The sequence below is a fragment of the Spinacia oleracea genome, chromosome 1, assembly GCF_020520425.1.
Source record: "Spinacia oleracea cultivar Varoflay chromosome 1, BTI_SOV_V1, whole genome shotgun sequence".
Taxonomy (NCBI): Eukaryota; Viridiplantae; Streptophyta; class Magnoliopsida; order Caryophyllales; family Amaranthaceae; genus Spinacia; species Spinacia oleracea.
In genome coordinates this window covers 6,853,382-6,874,270 of record NC_079487.1, presented here as the reverse complement: position 1 = coordinate 6,874,270, position 20,889 = coordinate 6,853,382, and the positions used below count along the sequence as shown (strand labels likewise).

Here is a 20,889-nt window from a genome sequence, read left to right as displayed (position 1 = left end):
AAAAAGATGGACGAGTGCGAATGTGCGTAGACTTTCGAGACCTCAACAAAGCCAGTCCTAAAGATGACTTCCCCCTACTTCACATTGACATACTAGTAGACAACACCGCAGAACACGCACTCCTCTCCTTTATGGACGGGTACGCCGGATATAACCAAATACTAATGGCAGAAGAAGACATGGAAAACACAACTTTCATTACCCCTTGGGGAACATATTGTTACACTGTAATGCCTTTTGGTTTGAAAAACGCGGGGGCCACCTATCAAAGAACAGCCACCACGTTACTCCATGACATGATACATAAAGAAATCGAGGTCTACGTGGACGACATGATCGTCAAGTCTAAAGACCGGCACGGTCACCTCCCCGCACTTAAAAAATTCTTCACTCGAATCTTAAAATACAACATGAGACTAAATCCCCAAAAATGTGTGTTCGGGGTAACCTCAGGAAAATTGCTAGGATATGTTGTTAGTACGCGAGGAATCGAGATTGACCCATCTAAGATCAAAGCCATTACCGAAATGCCCCCACCAAAAACTGAAAAACAGATAAGGGGCTTCCTTGGAAAGCTGCAATACATTAGTAGGTTCATTTCCAAGCTTACTATGACTTGTGAGCCCATATTCAAAAAATTAAGAAAAGAGGAAAAGGCCGAATGGGATGAACAATGCCAAACTGCCTTCGATAAAATCAAAGAATACCTAAGCAAGCCACCCGTCCTTTCCCCACCTTTGCCTGGAATCCCTTTGCGCTTATACCTAACCGTCACGGATACTGCAGCGGGAGCTATGCTCTCACAGTGTGTACATGGATCCGAGCGAGCCATTTACTACTTGAGCAAGAAGTTCATACAGTACGAGACGAGATACACAGAACTTGAGAAAACCTGTCTCGCCCTCGTCTGGGCATCCAAAAAACTCAGACATTACCTATTGGCTCACACTGTTCATATAGTGTCACAACTAGATCCCTTAAAATACGTGTTCGAAAAGCCCGCCCTGAGTGGTCGCCTGTCCAGGTGGCTAGTCATGCTCTCAGAATTCGACCTAAAATTCATGCCGGAAAAAACAATCAAAGGAAGAGCGGTAGCCGAATTCCTGGCCGAGCATGCCACGAATGAGGAAACCCCGGAAGCTTACCTCCTCCCCGACGAGGAACTTCTGATGATACAAGACGACTATTGGACACTATACTTCGATGGCGCGTCCAACCAAAAAGGATGCGGCGTCGGAGTTCTCCTAGTCAGTCCCGAAGGAGCCCATATACCAATTTCCGTCAAACTTGACTTCGAGGCCACAAACAATGCCGCCGAATACGAGGCCTACATAGTTGGGCTAGAGGCCGCACTTAGCCTCGGAGTCAAATACCTACAAGTCTTCGGGGATTCTTCCCTAATAATCAACCATATATCCAAAAGATGGAAGGTCCGAAGCACTAGTCTCTCAAAATATCAAGCTCACTTGGACCAAATAGTCGAGAAATTTGAATAAATCGAGATTACGTACTTGCCAAGAGACGACAACCAATTCGCGGATGCACTAGCGAAGCTAGCTTCAATGCTTAACATCCCAAATGAATGGGACGGAATGACCCTTCGGGTCGAGCGAAGGAAAGAGCCGGCTTATTGTTGTGCCATAGACTCCGAACCTGAAAACACCGAGGAAGAACCATGGTACACGGACATCCTTCGTTACAAAACAAGTGGGGAATTCCCCCCAAACACTTCCCTGCGAGCACAAAAGGCCCTGCGCTTCCTCGCTTCACAATATAGCATAATTCTGGGAGAACTGTACAAATACACGCCGAATAAAATCAAGTTACTTTGTGTCCATCAAAACCAAGCCCAAAGACTAATGGAAGAATACCATAACGGCGTGTGCGGACCCCATATGAACGGAAAAATGCTATCCCGAAAAATATCCCGCTCAGGGTACTATTGGACCACTATGGAAACCGATTGCCATCACTTTGTAAAAACTTGCCAAAAATGCCAAATCTTCAGTAACCTTAACCATTTACCTCCCTCAGAACTATACACCTTCACTTCTCCATGGCCCTTTTCCACCTGGGGTATAGATATAATCGGCAAGGTAACACCAACAGGCGTAGGGGGACACGAGTACGTTTTAGTTGCAATTGATTACTTCACTAAATGGGTAGAGGCAGTCTCCTATGCAAAGTTAACAGCCAAACATGTCGCCCGATTCCTAGAAAAGAACATATTCTGTCGATACGGGGTTCCACATGAAATCATAAGTGACCAAGGTTCCCACTTCAGGGCCGAAGTCCAAGACCTGCTCAAAAAATATCATGTCAAACACCATAAATCCTCTCCCTACAGGCCGCAAAGGAACGGCGCGGTAGAGGCGGCCAACAAAAATATTAAAGTCATAATCGAAAAAATGGCCGAAAATTATAAGGATTGGCCCAACAAATTACACTTCGCATTATGGGGCTATCGAACCTCAATCCGCACCTCCATTGGAGTAACACCATACTCCTTGGTATACGGAATGGAAGCAGTCCAACCGGTCAAGTTGGAGATTCCCTCCCTCCGTATCGTCCTAGAAAGCAAGCTACCCGAAAGTGATTGGGTTCAAGCTAGGTACGACGAACTCGTCCTTTTAGACGAACGGAGTTTGAGAGCTCTACATCACGTGCAAGTGTATCAAAAGCGCATCGCAAGGCAATTCAACAAAAGAGTCAAACCTCGAAACATCAAAGAAGGCGATTTTGTATTAAAAGAAGTCCGCGCACCTACTACGGACCCTCGAGGAAAATTCCGGCCTAACTGTACAGGACCATATTTTGTAAAGACCATCCTACCTGGCGGAGCAGTCCAACTAGCCGACATAGATGGAGCGGAATTCGCTAACCTCACGAACTTAGACCAATTGAAAAAGTACTACATTTAATAAAATTCAGTCCGGAGTTAAGGCATCTAATAAAACATATTAAGACTCATAAGCAAACATTCTGCGCATTACTCTAAACAAACAGCATAAAACTCGATAAAGTAGAAAAAGCGAAGGACAAAACTTCAACGCCCAGGACTGGGCGCTGTTATTTCTAACGCCCAGGCCTGGGCGCCGATATTTCCTTCGCCCTAAATCGGGCGTTGTTCTCTCTTGCCACCTACCCTCCCGCTTCTACAAAGTGTTCGTACTCCTTTTTTCTAACCCTCAAAAGAACCACGAACACTTGGGGGGGAAGCATATGAGTAATGAACACCCTTTCAAAAAAAAAGTTTTTTTTCAAAAAGCTAGAACTACGCGCGACCTGATTCTGACAAGATACGTAGACAATCCTTCTCAAGGATTCGGTCCAATAAAAAATTATAAAATAATAAAGTCATGCAACGCATCAAGAAGAAAAGATATCGCAAAGGGCACTCTACCCTAACCCATGCACGGGCAAGACCAAATAAAATGAAAAAGCCCAACAAAGGAGTATGACACGAGTCGGCAAAAAAAATAGTGAACATGCATATGTAATACCCCAAGTAGTCGGTTAGTCTAAAAATATATGTGCACTCTTATATGAACTCATTATTTTTACGAAAGTCTTTTCCTTTTAAAAATTCGTCGTTGGTTTAGGAAGCTAATATTGCTATAATATGTTAAAACAAAGCCCACGGAAGGCTCAAAACATTCTTGCACCAAAAATCGCAAAAAAAATATATATATATATACATGCGGAACACAAGAATGAATATGTATAAAACAGGAGGTAAGCCTAAGACTCGTCATCGGCTCCATGTCTCCAAGCCTCGCCGGTCCATCCACTCCACTCCCCGTGGTATGAGGGACCCCAACCAGAGTCACCCCAAAAATGAGGTTGCGACTGCAACTCGGGGCTAGGCTCTCGGGCCACCGACACGGAACGCCGCCTACACTCCGACTCGGACCTCTCCCCGGAAGAACTCACCCCCGCGTCAGAACGGCGATGCCGTAGGGGCGAGTGTTGTGCTCTCTCTCTCTCGCGACGACCGTGTCCCCCGCCCGACGGACCCGCGTCGTCGGCCCCAGCACGCCCAGTAGCCGTCTGCAAAAAGGGACAAAAAAAAGAGAGTGAATAACCGAAAGCCAAACCAAAGGTACAGATCAAAAAAAAAAAAGAGGGCACATTACCCAAGTAGAGTGGGGGCTCCTGCAAGAAAGTGCAGACCGAGCTCGAACCAACGCGGACTTCAACCGGTTGATCACCCCCACCATCGCATTGGCCGTACGGGCCGGAACCTAAAACAAGAAATGTCAGTAAAAGAAGAAAGAAAAATATAAAGAAGAGTACACAAATGAAAGGTGCATACCGCCTCTACTCCCTCAGGGAGCGGAGCATGGAAAACCCGGTCTTCCGGGAAGGTCTCCACAATCTCGGATCCACTCTCTCCGGTATACGAGATCCGGGCATCGGGAAGCACCCATCCCCCCAACAAAGGGTCGGGACCCTCCTGCACAAAACACAGTAGGCATAAACACATGGGCACGAACATGAAAATACTAAAATCAATACAAAGAGAGGAGGCAACTTACAGCGCCAGGCTCCGGGAGATGAAGAGAATCCTGGATAAACTGGTAATAGCTAGCTCCCTCTATCACCAACTCTGTCGCCGGCACACCAGTCCTCGAGTGGACCCTCCACGACTCGCCTATCGAGCGAGTAGACAGCATGGTCGCAGGCGGAGGCCTGGGCACCGAAAAAACCCCGACCGTCTGCATACGTACCCGCTCTCCCAGGTACCAGACAGGGTCCCGGCGGCCAACGAACAAGACCCGCATCTGGCTCAGGGCATAACTCTCCCTGACCGAAGCATGGGTACCCCTAAAAGGGAGCCATGGGGTCCAAACCACCTGTTTTCGTACAAAACGCAGTCAGATCTCACACATGAAAAGAATGACAAAATACGAGATAAAGGATAAGATTCTGTACATGCTCGGGGTTCCCGTCCCTGATAAGATCCCACACGGTATCGGGCGGTGGACGCACTGTCAGCTTCTTCCTCCAACCCCAATGGCGACCGGCAGGGAACTCCAAAGGCCTCTGCCCCTTTCGGGGAGCCAGCCAGGGTAAGTGCTCAAAGGCCCACAGCTGCAAAAAGAAAAGGATAATAAAACGTTAAAAAAAAGAGGCCGGGTAAAAGCGAGAAAAACAAAAGAAAGTCTAGGCACATACCTCGATCAAACGCGGCACTCCCGCTAATGTAATCACAAAGTGACGTATACTCGGGTCCGAGACGCGCACCGACAAACTCATCTGGCCGACAAGCGTCGCATAGCCCAAATCGCCCCAGCGATAGTCACCCAGTGTAGACACGTCCTCCACCATGCCTATCCACCTCGGGTCAAAGGTGTCAGTCGGACCCGATAGAAAAGTGGAAGTAATAAAATGGAGGTAGAACAGCCGAGCCTGTCTCGAAGGCGACTCCTCTACCCCGTGCTCCAAAGCCCACATCAGGTCAGCGAAGGTATCCCACGGGGCTGGTACGAAGGTAACCTACTACCCATCCACGAGCCCAGGAGCCTGGTACCCTCAGCAACAGTCGGCGATGGGCCGTCCGACCTCAGACGAACGGGGTTCCCTGTAAAGGTCAAACCCGTCAAAGCTGTGTAGTCCTCAGGAGTGATCGTCATCTCGCCCCAAGGAAAATGGAAGGTGTTGGTGGTATCCCACCACCACCTCATGAACGACCGCAGAAAGGATAGGGAGATGTTGAGCCGCAGTATCTCCCAGAAGGTCTCAACCACCGGGAACAGTGAGCTCGCGCTCACCAAAGCCTGGGCGTCCGAGCTCAGATAGCTAAAAACGGTCTCACTCGTCGCGGCCCCATAGCCGCGAACCGTAGTCTCTCTCCTCGCGTGAAGACGGGAAGTCACATGGTGCTCTAGGTCGTAGTGCAGATCACGACCATCGTAAAGCTCAGGGCCCACCCATAGGGGACCCGGGCCAGTCGACTAACGCGTCATGCCACGCACCTCGTGGCCACCAGGAGGGGGTAACGACTCGTCAGACATGCTGATCAACAATACAACAAGGCATTATACCTTTGACAAAATCGGCACTCATACCGATCCCTAAAAAGAGTGCATTTCACTCATGAAATGGAGTCATACAATTTTTGTTCCCTAAAAACATGATACTAAGTTCATACTTAGCAAAATTCCCTAAGTAAAAATTAACTCCAGCAAAATCAAAATTCTCCCATAATTTGTCATTCATGAATTATGAGGAACGCAAGCAATATACCAAGAACACCTACATTATAAGAAAATACTAGATTCGTAGGTATACTTGGGGGCTAGCATGAAAATGCCCAAATTCAACAAAAATCAACATACTTGCAAAAATTAACATGCACAAACTAATTAACATGTTATGTGGAACATTTCCAACTATCTAATTGAAGGAAAGGGGCACAAAATCAAAAACCCCCAAATCAATTTCATGCACAAAAATACTTGACAAAAATACTGAAATTGACAAAAAAAGCTCAAAATTATTGAAAATTACTTACATTGGGAAGATTGGGAAGTAATTTGGAGTAGAATTCGTGAAGGAAAGTGAAGAAAACGAGCAAAAATCAGTAGAGAGAAGTGAAGAAGTTTGAGCGAAAATGGTGGAAATGGGAAAGGAAGGAGACGGTCCGCGAATTTAAATGCTGGGCCTTGCGTCTAGCAAGCTCGTCCGATGATTATTTTGTACGTCGTGCTTCCGATTCGTTTTCCGATTCCGGAATTCATTTCCGATTCGAACAATATTTAATATTTACGATTCCGGAATTTATTTCCGTTTCAAACAAATATTTAGTATTTCCGATTCCGGAATTTATTTCCGATTCCGATAATATTTCCGATTCCGGCAATATTTCCGTTTCCGGCAATATTTCCGTTTCCAATAATATTTTCCGATACGTATCATGTTTCCGTTTCCGGCAACATCTATGACTTGGATAATATTTATATTTCCGTTACGATCCATATTTCTGTTTCCGGCAATATCATCGTTTCCGGAGTATTCATAATTTTCCTTTTAACGATTTCAGCTCCCACTGGAACCGAGATCCGTCGATTCCGAATATTCATAAATGGAGTATTTAATTCATTTAAATACTTGATCCATTCACGTATGATTTGTGTGACCCTACGGGTTCAGTCAAGAATAAGCTGTGGATTAATATTATTAATTTCACTCGAACTGAAGCGGCCTCTGGTTAGGCATTCAGCTCAACTTGATCTCACTGAATTTTTAACTTGCATAATTAATTAGTACTGAACCGCATTTATTAGACTTAGCATTGAATGCATAATTGGACCAAGGGCATTATTTCCTTCAATTAGAAATGCGCAGGTGTGGAACATTGCATCCTTGGGAAAATATATGTGGGCAATAGCCAGAAAACAAGACCTCTTGTGGGTCAGATGGATTAATGCCATCTATGTGAAAGGTGAGAATTGGTGGGGGTATCAGCCTAAGGTTGATAGTGGGTGGTATTGGAGAAAGATCTGTGAAGTTAAGGAACAACTGAAACTGTATTATGATGAAAGAAGCTTTGCTCAACTGCCTAAGTATTCTGTGCAACAAGTGTATCAAAGATGGTTGTGCCTAATCAGAAAACTCCATGGTGTTGTGCTGTCTGGAATATGTCTTCTATTCCAAAGAATAGGGTTATTTGTTGACTTATGTTGCAGGGCAGATTGTGGACAAGCCCTAGATTACAAAGAATGGGTATTTGTGATACCACAATCTGCTTGATTTGTGTCAGTCACGAGGAAACACATCCTCACCTCTTTTTTTACTGCTGCTACAACATGAATTACCTTTGGGGAGTCAAGAGTTGGCTTGGCATTCCAGGTCATATTGTTCACTACATGGGTCTGATCAGGTGGATCCAGTGGAAGAGCAAGGGGATTCGGTTTCAGAAGAGTGTGGTGTATGTTGCTGTCAATGCCATAGTATATGCCATTTGGAGAGCCAGAAATGAAGCTATATGGAATAACAAAGTCCCCACAGTGCAACACACAATTCAATTTGTTAAACACAGTGTTATAGATAGAATACAATGTATAGGTATACCAAAGATTAGTGTACAAAAATGGTGGTAGGAGAGATTACTTGTGTAGCTGTTTGTGTAGTTTGTTTTTCATGGTTTCTTGCCATGTTCTATTTTCAGCCTGGCTTCTCTGGCTAGGGTCCTTCCTAGAAGGTTCTTGGCCTTGAAGTTTAGGCTCTAGGTTGTAAATGTGGTGCTCCTTTTTTTGTTAATGTAAAGCTTACTCTGACTTATATATAAAAATAAAGTTATATAAAATTGATATTTACAAAATATAGATCAGTATGAATCTAATATGACCTATATGACTATAATTTTCTTATGGATGAATCACACAAAATGAACAAAAATCATAATGTGAATAGCGTAAAAATCAAATATTGAGATATATACTCCCTCCGTCCCTTAATACTCGACCTGTTTTGACTTTTTGCACTATTCACATAATTCACTTTGACCCTATTTTATTTATAGTATATGAAAACAAATGTTAGTATATATAATATATTGTTGGCTTCATCTTAATATATATTTTCAAAATATTAACATTTTTATAAGTTTTTATAATATGTAGTTAAAGAAATTGGTAGTTAAAGTTGTGCATTGGCAAACGTATCCGATCAAAACAGATCGAGTATTAAGGGACAGAGGGATGGAGTACTAAACACAAGAAGTACTGTGTATAAATTTGTAAAATCAACTGACATCTCATCGAGATTTTTGAGATTGATATCCACCATTTGTCTTTAATTGTAACAGAAGTCAAAATCGACGGCTTTGAAGTTTGAACATGGAAAGTGTAAAAAAAAAACCATCTTTTCAACCACCACCCTCCCCCACACACATTTTCTCTCTCTTACCCCCCTCTCTCTCCTCGACCTTCCAGTCTTCCGAAGTTCAGCCATGGAAACCTCTACTTCCGGCGGCGGTGGAGGAGGTCCGGCGCCATTTCTGTTGAAGACTTACGATATGGTGGACGACTCATCGACGGACAATATCGTATCTTGGAGCTCTTCAAACGCCAGCTTCATCGTCTGGAATCCTCCCGAATTTGCTAGGCTTTTGCTTCCTACTTTCTTCAAGCACAACAACTTCTCCAGCTTCATTCGTCAGCTTAATACCTATGTAATTCTCTCTTAATCCTTTCATTTCATCTCTAAGTATTGATTAATTTGCTTAATTTTAGGTTTTTGATTCAATTTTAGTGATTAGTACTTTTGTTCTGTTTCTTATGATGATATTGATGATAGTAAATTTTGATTATATAATTGTACTGCAAAGTTAGGTTATTGATGCGAATTTATGGACTTGCTTGTTTGTGAGATTAATTTTGGAATAAATGGACTGATTTAGGTCGCATTAGTTCGACTTCTGATAAGTTCTGTATCATAATTGCGCCTGCTCCGGAAATTTCTGATGAGTTGTTGTGAAGAGACTGAATTAGGTTTAGTTTTGTTAGAAACTGGATAAAAACTACTATACTAGTAGGTTTGTGTAATCGAATGTACTAAATTAATTAGATTGCATCTCTGCAATAGTAGAGCTAACACTGCGTCCGTTTGATCCTCGGACATGCTTTATGTTTTTTTTATTTAGGGGTTGTAATTTGGGAATAAATGGAGATTTAGGTCGCATTAGTTCAACTTCTGATATGTTCTGTTTAATAACTACGCCGGCTCCTGGAATTTCAGGTAAGTTGTTGTGGAGAGACTGAATTAGGATTAGTTTTGTTAGAGACTGGATCAAAACAACTAGACAAGTGTTTGTGTAATCGAATGCACTAAATTAAGTAGATTGCATCTCTGCTTGATCCTCGGACGTGCCTTCTGAGAGGCATTCTTTCTGTGTTTTTTTTTTTTTTTAATATTTGAGACTCTGAGCTATGGGTCGGTATGGTTGTGAACGATGAGAGTTTAACAGCTTTCTATGAGTTTGTATATTTGAGACTCTAAGGTAAGATAAGGTCGACTTGGTTGTGATAGATGAGAATTCGATAGCTTGTACAGATTCTGGATCTTTGACAATGAGATTGGTTAGTTATTAGTGATTAGAGTCTGTCTAGTTTATGTTGGATCTAAGGAGCTGCTTAACTGCTCATAATCAAAACTAGATGTAGCCTGTTCTGAGAATGACCCCTCATCTTTTCTCTTGAAATGTCAGTCTGCGAAGTTAAATTGTGAATTTCATGATTCATATAGTTTGAATCTGCTTCAGGGTTATTGTTATTCAGTATTCTATGTGGTAAATGGCCTAGCCCCACTAGTGTATGCTGGAAGTGTTTTCCGATTACATAATGTCGATTATCTTTGATGGGTTAGAGCCTTAGAGGCTTGTTTAATCATGTCAGATGGACTGAACAAGAAACATGAATTTATTTGGCAGGGGTTTCGGAAGATTGACCCAGAAAGATGGGAATTTGCAAACGAGGAATTTATTAAAGATAAGAAGCATCTCCTGAAGAATATTCACCGCAGGAAGCCTATCCATAGCCACAGTCATCCTCCACCAGATCCAGAGAGAGCAGCATTTGAGGAAGAGATAGAAAAGCTCAGCCGTGAGAAAAACGAGCTTGATACAAAAGTTTCAGGTTTCAATATGCACCATTGTGCAGCAAAGTCACAGCTTGAAGACGTTACACTGCGTATATGTGATATGGAGAAAAGGCAAGAGAAATTACTTACCTACTTGCAGAAAGCAGTTCAAAATGTTGCTTTTGTTGAACATCTTTCTCAAAAAATAGAAGTTATGGACCTCACAGCGTATAACAAGAAGAGGCGATTGCCTCGATCTGATTTCTTCCTTCCAGCAGTGGAGAATAATTTAGGGGACAACCAAAGCTATTGCAGACCAGAGTTTGCAAGCATTTATCAGCAAGATTTGGCCAATAAACTTAAACTGGAGTTGTCAACCGCTGTTTCCAACATGAATTTGATCTCAAATAGCACAAATAGCTCAAATGAAGACTGGGCTAGTCCAACAAGGAGATCATCTGGGACAGACCCAAAAGATGCAGAATTGGGTATATGTACCTTGCCATTTGCTACGGAAACATTAGATCTGTCAGAAGCAAGAGCATGCTTAGGATTTAAGATGGATGCTTCATTGTCTGACAAAGTTGTAAAAGATTGTCCCGGATTATTACCATCTTTGCAGCAAAACTTGGTGTCAGCAGAAGAATGTGAAGGGCAGATATGTTGCCAGTTGAATCTTTCATTGGCATCTTCCCCTGTACAACCACCCAATCAAAATGCCTATTCAAATAGAGCAATCCATATGGACGTGGTCGCTAGTGGATCTCAAGGGACGACAAAACCTGATGCCAATGGTAGTAATAGAGATGGACTCGGAGCGAGTTCAAAGAACAATCATCCGATTAGTAAAGTTGGAAATTCGTCATCATCACCAGAGACTCGGAGTAATAACAAGGATCATACTCCAGCTGCTGCTCCTGCGCGAGTAAATGATGTTTTTTGGGAGCAGTTTTTGACTGAAAGGCCAGGAGCCTCAGATACAGAAGAGGCTTCTTCGTGTTATAGGGCTCTACCTGGCGAAGAGCAAGAAGACAGAGGGTCAAGTCATGGAATGTCCAGAAATGCAAAGAACTTGGGTAAGCTCACTCTTTGAGCTGCAATTTACCTGTATATTATGAATAGGATTTGTACATAGGATTTAACAAGTTTTCCGAGGCTGTTTGATTAACAAGACATTTCTATATTGTACTATTTTGTTGATGATAATCTAATATTATGCTGAAACCTGATCGTCTTGTCTTCTCTTAGTGCGTGATTTTAACTTGTATCGGAACCTAAGCAAAGCAGTAGGCTCACGACTCACGAGTGTAACAAGGCCTCAGCCACACTAGTCTTCATACAGTTTTGGCCAATTTTCAAAATACAGTAGCTGCCAAAAAATGCTTTTTTTCCCCTCTGTTTCTAGTATTTCCTTTTTGTATTTTGTCATTAAGTTGTACTGGCACTGATGGAGGAGTATGATGGTGTTCATCAGGTAATGAGCCACTGAGTTTAGTCAAACATGAGGGGCAATTTCTCTCTCATCATTGTCTATCTTCTCACCTGTTAGGTTGTCTGTTGACTTTTATTGCAAATGGAGTTCCCTAAAACCAATCTCTCTGATCTGATTCTGATATTTGTACCACTAATATTTTGCATATGGAAAACATTTAGTGGATTACCTCTGTTCCCACACTTAATTGTGATTTAAGTTGCAACAAATTATTTCATGTATCTTATAACTCTTGAATTGCCTAAAACATTGCCCTCACCTGGAGTGGCTGACCACAACCCTTTGTCCCTTTTTAAGGGTGCATTTCTCGTGTACGCGTCAAATTGATGCATTTAATTAATGATTTTAGTTATAACTTGTCATTTTTTTACCCATATACTGTGTAAATGTTAAAACTACAATTATTTTGGAATGGATAATAGTATATCCGATCACTTGTTTTTTATTAATGGGTACCTTTGGTTTCCTATGCCATCCCCTGTTATGGTGACCAGTGTCTAGTGGAGCTGTAATTACTACACTAAGATCATGGTCAATGGACCAATCCGCTCATTAAGTGATCAAGACAGATCTTAAGCAACAATTCCCAACATTGGAAATACAAAATCTCATAGCATTCACACTTAAACCAAGTCATCAAGCATCCAATTGAAACAAGTGCCAAAAATAATATACTTCGTAGAACCGAGTCATCAAGCATTCCAATTGAAAGACGATATTCCTAACACTTTAAATGTTAAAAGAAATGCTAAAAGCATACTTAACACTTTACTTATTAATCTAGTTAAGAAATGATAAATAGTACGGGGGAAAATAAATGTTAGAAAATGCTAATAGCACGCATAATAACACTTTAAAATGTTAGAAAATGCTAATAGTACGCGTAATAACACTTTAAAATGTTAGAAAATGCTAATAACACACATAATAACACTTTAAAATATTGGAAAATGCTAATAGCACACATAATAACACTTTAAAATGTTAGAAAATGCTAATAGCACGCTTAACATCCGTATAGATTTATCATTCATCGTCCTATGGTGAGTATGGTCTACCAAAAAGGGTTTGGGATGAAATGTCATCATGGCATATCCTTTGGGTTGGCTACTTGGGTGGTTGGCCCCATCTAACCATATCAATTTATGACGCTACAATAAGCAAACATTAGTATCTCTCTCATCAGTGGACCACTAGTTCAGACCGTGACCCTTACCATATTTATTGACTCACAATCTCAACTTAGGTAAAAACCAATTCTTGTGAACCCAAAATTCCAAAAACTACAACAAAAAAACCCCTTAAATAAAAACAAAAACAATTCACACTCATCAAAAAAAAAACCTCCCAGAAACAAAATCCCAATTTAGCAATGCTCATAACAATCAGACTCCCATTCCTGGTTTTACTACTTGTGATCTTACAAACCCACCTCAAATTCTCAAATGGGTATTCAGATTTGACCTTAAATTCAACAAATGGTGAAATTTTGACAAGGGTTTGTGATGAAAAGCTGGGAAATTGCTCTGCTGAATTATCTGCTGCTGCCATGGCAGAAGAATTTGAGGTTGATTCAGAGATAAACAGGAGGATTCTGAGTATGCAGAGGAAATATATAAGCTATGAAACATTGAAAAGAGATGTTGTGCCATGTTCTACACCAGGATCTTCTTATTACAGTTGTGGGGCCACCCCAGCTAACAGATACAGAAGGGGGTGTAGTGTTATCACTAGATGTGCTCGAATGTACTGAAATATTTCATGTTTCTTCTCCCTCCAGAAAAGAATCAAACTTTCAGGGTAAATTTGTTATAATTTTTTGTGATTTTTTTCTAATCTCATCTTTTGTGTAATTGATAGTAGTAAATTAATGTGTTAGATAGTCAATTTTTATTTCTGTTTGCAGTAAATTTTATCTTGGATTAGAGTACTAATTGAAATTTGTGAAATGGGGATATATCACTATATCATTACGATGATTCATGTTAGTCTGCCCTACCCCAAATCATTTTGGACTAAGGTTTTGTTGTTGTTGTAGTTGGGATATCACTATATCAATGATGAAATTCTAACTAATTACTTTACTCATGATTGACGCAATTAAACATTTACTTGTGTTTTTATTTTAATTACTGGATGGCGATGCTAGGTGTGATGAACATATGGTAACTTTGCTGTAATTTCTGTTGGTAGATTGAAACTAAGGTTTAAGTTCAATCTTCTTTTATCCGCTTTCGATTCAGAGAAGCTGAAAAGTGTTGCCCTTGAATCCTTGATGATGGATTATTGGATTGTTGTATGAGGATAACTGATAGGATGAAGAGGGCATCAGTGATTCAGTAGCTCAGTGTTACAGTCTGTGGTCAATGGTTATACCAAGACATTGACAGTATATCCAAAGTTCAAATCCTGCAATTCTGAAATGTCAATAGACTCTTGTTAGAATAATGTCTTGAATCGGTCACTGTAACCACCGAATACTTTACGATATTTGTTATTCTGGACTAGGGTTATCTGTTTTGGGCCTATTTTCTGGGTTTTTCCGCATCTGTCTAGAGAGTACTATATAAACTCTCTAGGTCATAACCTAGTCGTATTTTGTAATCTGTACTCCTCAAGATCAATAAAACTTTCCTCCCCTCTGCCTGTGGACGTAGCTAACACATTGTTGTGAACCACTTTAAATCTATGTGTTCTTTATTTACGTTATTTAACCTTTCTTTGCATCCGGTATAACATACTCAATTGTTGGTGCTGTGTTGAGTCTATTGGCATTTCTCATGTTATGGCAAATGATTAAGCAATTAGTTGGAACGATAGGTGTAAGATTCATTTGTTTGATTTCAGGATAAGTGTTGCCAAAAGCCAAGCAAGAACCAACTTATAGCATAGTTTAAGCTTAGCAGTATGAATTCTAGATACCACTTGCTTGCTAGCTAGGAACATGTTTAACGGTTTAGGGGTAAAGTAAATATGATAAATCCATATCTCATACTGTAGCAAACAAGTAAATTTAACAGTAGTTATAGATGTAACGAATTGTGCTCGAGATTCATGAACCAATCTATTTCGCATCAACTAGCTCAACTGTTGAAATGCGTAAAGGTTAAGGGAACTTCTTGTTTGATAGTACTCAAGTTTAATCATCTATGTACTAGATAGAGTAAATGTTAAGGCAAACATGTAAACCTTTTACTTTTAGTTGCTCTATGAGAAAGTTTTCAAGCCAATGATTTCCATTCATGTGGAATAAGTAGTAATGACAAATATTCCGATATAGAAGCACCACCAAATGATGTTTTGGTCTGGTGGTAAGGATTAAGAGAATATGATAGGTTACAAGTTCAAATTCCCTCTTTTCATCTGTAATTTATAAGCCGATTCGCACACCAACAATAACAACAAAAAAAAGCAGGTTAAATCCCGTCATTTTCTATTTCCTAAAATGAATCCAAGGCAGGTGAATTTAGATTGTTTTACAGATCGGATGATAATGACATTTGTTTGAGTCGAGACAAAACATGCGTTATCTTTAACCTTGTATCTTTGGACTAGAAGTTAATTTGTTCCAACCCAAAACAGATCATTGTTTTAACTTATGCAAGTGGGAGTAGATTAACCAGAAACATCTACAGATTGCTTCATATAAAGTCTACAAAAGTTACTTCCTTTCGTTGCAGCTTGAACCATCAAAAAAACATTTGTTACCGGAAAAATTAAAATGGGTCCTCTATTAGCAATGTCTAGGTGTTCCGGGGTTTAAGTGAGGGAGGGATGAATTAAATTGACATGTGGCTGAATCTCGATAGATTCTGGCAGCAAGACTACTCTGCTCGTATTTAAGTCGTTTGCAAATATTCAACCCGCCGCTTGGTAAAAATTGTACTTCAAAGCGGCTCACACGGCGCATCAACCACATTGGCTTAGCCTACGACACATATCCTTGCGGGTCGAAGTCGCTATTGTAGGACGATAATGGGGCGGTGGGTGCAAGCGTCGCTTTTGCTATGGATTCCGACCAATTGTGTGAATCATCGCCTCTCGTATTAGGTTGGGTTACCATTGTGACATTATTAGTAGGGTAAAACTAACTTGTCTCACAACAGGTAAACCCAACTCATACTCCCTATTAGTGTGTAACATTCCTAACACTTCGTGAATTTTGTTTCACAATGATAAGAAGAGTCGACATCGAAGGGTCAAAAATCAACATCGCTACGAACAATTGGTTATCACAAGTCATGTGATAACGTTTTTGACATATCTAGCTTTAAATTCAGAACACTTAAAGGATTATTAGGCTACACTTTCATGATTTGTATTCGTACTGAAAATTAGAATCAAACGGGCTTAACCTTTTATTCCACACAAGATTTATATCCTCATTGAGCTCATCATAATTAATATACATGCGATATCTTTTAACAAATGTGTTGCCTCAACCAAACTCCCCATATGGCAAGGTCAACTTCTCGTATAGGCCTGCAAAGGGGGATTTAGGTCTAGAAAGAAGGGTTGCCTCGCTTCCGACTTGCGGAGTAAGCAAAATAAAGTTAAAGGTTGTGGTAGTTTAAGTGTGTCGAAACTCCCACTAGTGCTACACCTCTCAAGTCATTTCACAAAGTCAGACTATAGTCAAGCTTAACTAGATCTTCTTTCCCTGTTTGTTGATTATGCCAAGCTTGTTCCTTTGGTTGTGGTTTCGCTGGATAGCATACAGGGACAAGTGGGAATCTCATTAGTACATGCATGCACGTCACTTATTAGATGACGTGGCATTTGGCTACTCGGAAAGAAGGAATAATTGCTTTCCATTTGACCTTATAAGGCCTTGAGAGACATATTTGGTTGTTAGAATTATCTACGTACGTCGACTTTAAAATGACATTTTAACCATTTTTTTCTTTCAAAACTCATTTTGTTTAATCAAAGTGTCGGTCCTAAATTAAATGACCAAATAGTTGGTATTTATGATTCTAAAAAACCTTATATGACCCAGAAGCATTCTCCATAATTTTGGGAGTTTTTAAGACCAACCCTGAAAATCTTCAAACTGGTCTAAATTGATTACTTTAATTTGTACATATTATTAGTTGTTTTATTAGTTCCAGATCTAGTTTAGGTAGTTAGAGGTTTGGTTTTGGTGTCGGTTTCTTCATGAGATCGAATAGAGAGTGTATCATTTATTGTTCGATTAATCGTCTATTTTTGTGGTCTATTCAACAATTTATGTGGATTTGGGGCTGGAGTGATTTGAGACATGGGTGCATAACTGCATTTTCATTGTACTTTTTATTCTCAAATTTTTATTCGTAGTCACGGGTCATCGTAATCCATTCTAAAAAGATGATTAAGATTGTCTCTTGTCTGCCTTGTTTTCAATTCTAATAAAAAGAGCTAATCACAAATATTTTACAAACGCCTTGAATAAGGTGTGATTTTTAAGTATGATTCGAACTTAAATTTTAAAAATAAAGTATAATACGGAGTAATAATTTATGCTCGTATTGTTAACAATAACCATAAAAGACATAATTTTTTAATATAAGAAATAAATAATTAGTACTTTATTTTATTTTATTTAGTTATTAATATTTGCAATTAACATTTATAAATATTCTAACGGCAAAAAATTTAGAAATAATCTTCTAATTTAATACAAATTTATATATTTTTTTTCGAAATTTAAATAAGGTCTAATAACATCTTATAAGGTCCTATAAAGTCTTATAAGTTCCTATAAGTCCTAAAGATCCTATAAGTTAAGTTAAGTTCGGATAATTGATGATTTTATAAGTTGAATAGAACATACACGCCTTCATATTTGGAAAATTGAGAATTTTACGGACCAAAAATGTTAAAGGTCGTGATGATTTCCATGGACGTACCCCATGATTTAGAATTATCTACTTTGACTCATATATGACATTTTAGTCAGTTTTCTTACAAAAACCAACTTGTTGAATCAATGTCATTTTGACCTCTGATGTGACCAACTAGCAGGGCCGGTCCTGACATTTTAGGGGCCCAGGGCGAATCACGATAAGGGGGTCTCAAGGGGGCCCTTATATATGGTGCGAGGTCTTAAAATATCCACCGTATGTACATATTACATATGGCATTTCGAGTATATTTATTTCTCCTTTAAATATTTGAACCATATTTAACAACATATATGAATATACAATGCCATAAAACAATTAGTTATGCAAAATAAAGTATACAAATAATACTTACTACGTACTACGTATTTCTTAGTGACACAATGTTTAAAAATTTGCACGTACTACGTATTTCTTAATGACACAATGTTTTAAAAAAATTGCACATAAATATTTTGTTTAGATAACCCATAAAAATAAGTCCATTTAAAGAAGAAGAGGATTAATATCAAAATAAACAGAGACAATCAGAAGAGGATTAATATCAAAATAAACAGAGACAATCAAAACGTCCAAAAAATATTAACAAAATTTCAGCTATTGGGTTTTGAACCCCTGTTGTTTGGGAGACACTTAATAGGATTCAACCAACTAGCCACTAGCATTTTATGGTTAATATTTGTGTTTATAATTAATTTAACGTATAAGACTGTTGTATATTTTGGGGCCCTTTGTCGTCGGGGGCCCTGGGCGGCCGCCCCTCAATTCAACCCCCAGGGCCGGGCCTGCCAACTAGTGGGTGCATGGTTCAGAAACAACCTTATATGGCCAATGGATGCACTCCCCTCAACTTTAAGAGCTTCCAATACCGGCTCTCGAAAATCGAGGAAGTAAAAATCCCATGCTGTGATGTATCACCAAAAACATAACACCAACAAAGAGACAAAATAGAGAAAAGACAAAATTGCTTGCTGTCATATTTTTTTGGACCGATTATGGATCGAACAAATGATGTAATGGTACAAAAAATGAACTGAAATGGTATTTTTTAAATAAGAATGGCATTTTGTAAAAAACAAATGGTGTTTTGTTAAAAAATGGTACTTGTTTTTTAAAGAATGGTACATTTTAAAAGAAAATGGTACTTGTTTTTTAAAGAATGGTACATTGTAAAAGAGAAGTGGTACTTCATGTCACTTTCTCTCTCCTATTTTTCTGTCATTTTCTTCTCTTTTATTTATTAATTTTGTCATTTTCCGGTTGTCCTATTCATTTTGTCATATTCCTAATTTGTTTGATGTTTGTGTAAATTTACGAAAATACCCCTGTGATGTGTTTGCTCACACATCACAGCATGCCCCCTCTCCAACCTCCTCGAAAATCTACAAACTTGTCCAAAATGGTGTATTAAAGCCTTCATATTTGAGACAATTGTGACTTTTACGAACCCGAAAAGGAAGCACGAATGATTTAGGGGTTGTTTGGTTCACACGGGGTAAAGGGAATGGAATCAAGAAAGGGTATGGAATGGAATGGAAAGCAAATCCATTAGATTTCAAGTGTTGTTTGTTTAAACATATTGAAAGAAAACCCTAAAAATCCCACCACCAATCCACCACCAGTCCACCACCCCCAGCCGACGACCTACGGGCTCCGACATGGGAGCCTACTCGATATGCGACTCCTGTCTCTCATCGACCGTGACTCACTCTCGCTCGGAAAGATCTAAAGCCTACCCATCGGCAACCCGATTTCGCCAGCAACCTTCGAATCTCGCCAGCAACCGCCAGCAACTCGCCAGAACCTCCGATCTCGCTAGAAGCCGTCAACAACTCGCCAGCAACTCGCCGGAAACTAAGTTGCGAACTCGCCAACAACTAGCCGGAAACCGTTAGGGTGACTCAGATGGGGTAAAGGACGCCGGAATGATTCCCTCAAGGGTGGGTCCACGGTTAGGGTGGCTCAGATGGTGAGTGTTTTTTTTTTTTTTGGTGTTAGCACCCGGTTCACCTTAGGCTAATCCGGATTCGGGGCGAGTTCTGGGTAGATAGGTTTCAGTCCCCTCCCAATTGTTGTTGCGGGGGATCGAACACGAGTTCTCCCTACCAAGTTCAGCCCCAATCACCACTGAACCAACAGACAATTGGTGATGGTGAGTGTTATGGGTTGGTATATGGTGGATGTGGTGGTGTGTTGGTGGTGTATGGTGGATCAGGGAATGGGAAAGCCAATACCTAGAGGGGGGTGGGGAATCAATATAGAGGGATTTGAGGGAATCAAGGGGGTAAAGGGAATTATTGAAATAGCAATACAAACAACAACAAAGGGAATTAATCCTTCTGATTCCCTTTCCCTTTCCTGAATACCCCCAACCAAATGGCCCCTTACGTTAGCACCACAAGCCTCATCAGAAGAACCATCCACTTCAGCTCACAAAACTCGTTTTTGTTGAATCAAGTAATTTTGAGCCTAAAATGAGCAATTATAGGGTGTTTATGGTTCCAACCAACCCTACATGACCTCTGGAATGCCCTCACACGGATTTTGGGGGGTTTATGAGACCAAGTCCCAAAAATATACTACCTCCGTTTCAAAATGATATTTACACTTTTCGCTTTAGTCTATTTCATAATATTCTTCACACTTTACTTTATTATATTTTTGGACATTAAAATTATTATCCTATCCCTCTTACCCACAACATTTACAAATTTTTATTCATTTTCTCTTACTTTATTCATTTTTTTTTTCTTACACCCATCTATTTTTTACCCATCTATTATATTTTTATTATATACACCCGCCTTTTTACGCACTTTTTTTTTTTGTCTTTATATTTGTACCAATAGCAACCGTAAAAATCATTTTAAAACGGAAGTAGTAAGTTTTTTTAGGGGATTAGGTGGGGAAGGGACAAATTGAAGCGATATA

General features: G+C 40.0%; 2 protein-coding genes across 2 annotated transcripts; both read left to right on the top strand.

Annotated features, from left to right (window-relative positions):
* Nucleotides 1–8,819: 8,819 nt before the first annotated feature.
* Nucleotides 8,820–11,808, top strand: LOC110777600 (heat stress transcription factor A-5). Its single transcript, XM_021982198.2, has 2 exons — nucleotides 8,820–9,178; nucleotides 10,436–11,808. Exons 1-2 carry the CDS (start codon nucleotides 8,957–8,959, stop codon nucleotides 11,675–11,677), a joined length of 1,464 nt encoding a protein of 487 aa, XP_021837890.2. The 5' UTR covers nucleotides 8,820–8,956; the 3' UTR covers nucleotides 11,678–11,808.
* A 1,640-nt stretch (nucleotides 11,809–13,448) lies between these two features.
* LOC110777601 (protein RALF-like 24) lies at nucleotides 13,449–14,378 on the top strand. Its single transcript, XM_021982199.2, has 2 exons — nucleotides 13,449–13,822; nucleotides 14,270–14,378. Exons 1-2 carry the CDS (start codon nucleotides 13,449–13,451, stop codon nucleotides 14,376–14,378), a joined length of 483 nt encoding a protein of 160 aa, XP_021837891.2.
* The last annotated feature ends 6,511 nt before the right edge of the window (nucleotides 14,379–20,889 follow it).

Excerpts from the sequence above, each read along its gene's own strand:
- LOC110777600 (XM_021982198.2), top strand. The coding sequence starts at position 8,957 with ATGGAAACCTCTACTTCCGGCGGCGGTGGAGGAGGTCCGGCGCCATTT. Across the intron at positions 9,179-10,435 it reads TTCGTCAGCTTAATACCTAT|GGGTTTCGGAAGATTGACCC; the intron begins GTAATTCTCTCT and ends TTTATTTGGCAG.
- LOC110777601 (XM_021982199.2), top strand. The coding sequence starts at position 13,449 with ATGCTCATAACAATCAGACTCCCATTCCTGGTTTTACTACTTGTGATC. Across the intron at positions 13,823-14,269 it reads ATCACTAGATGTGCTCGAAT|ATTGAAACTAAGGTTTAAGT; the intron begins GTACTGAAATAT and ends TTCTGTTGGTAG.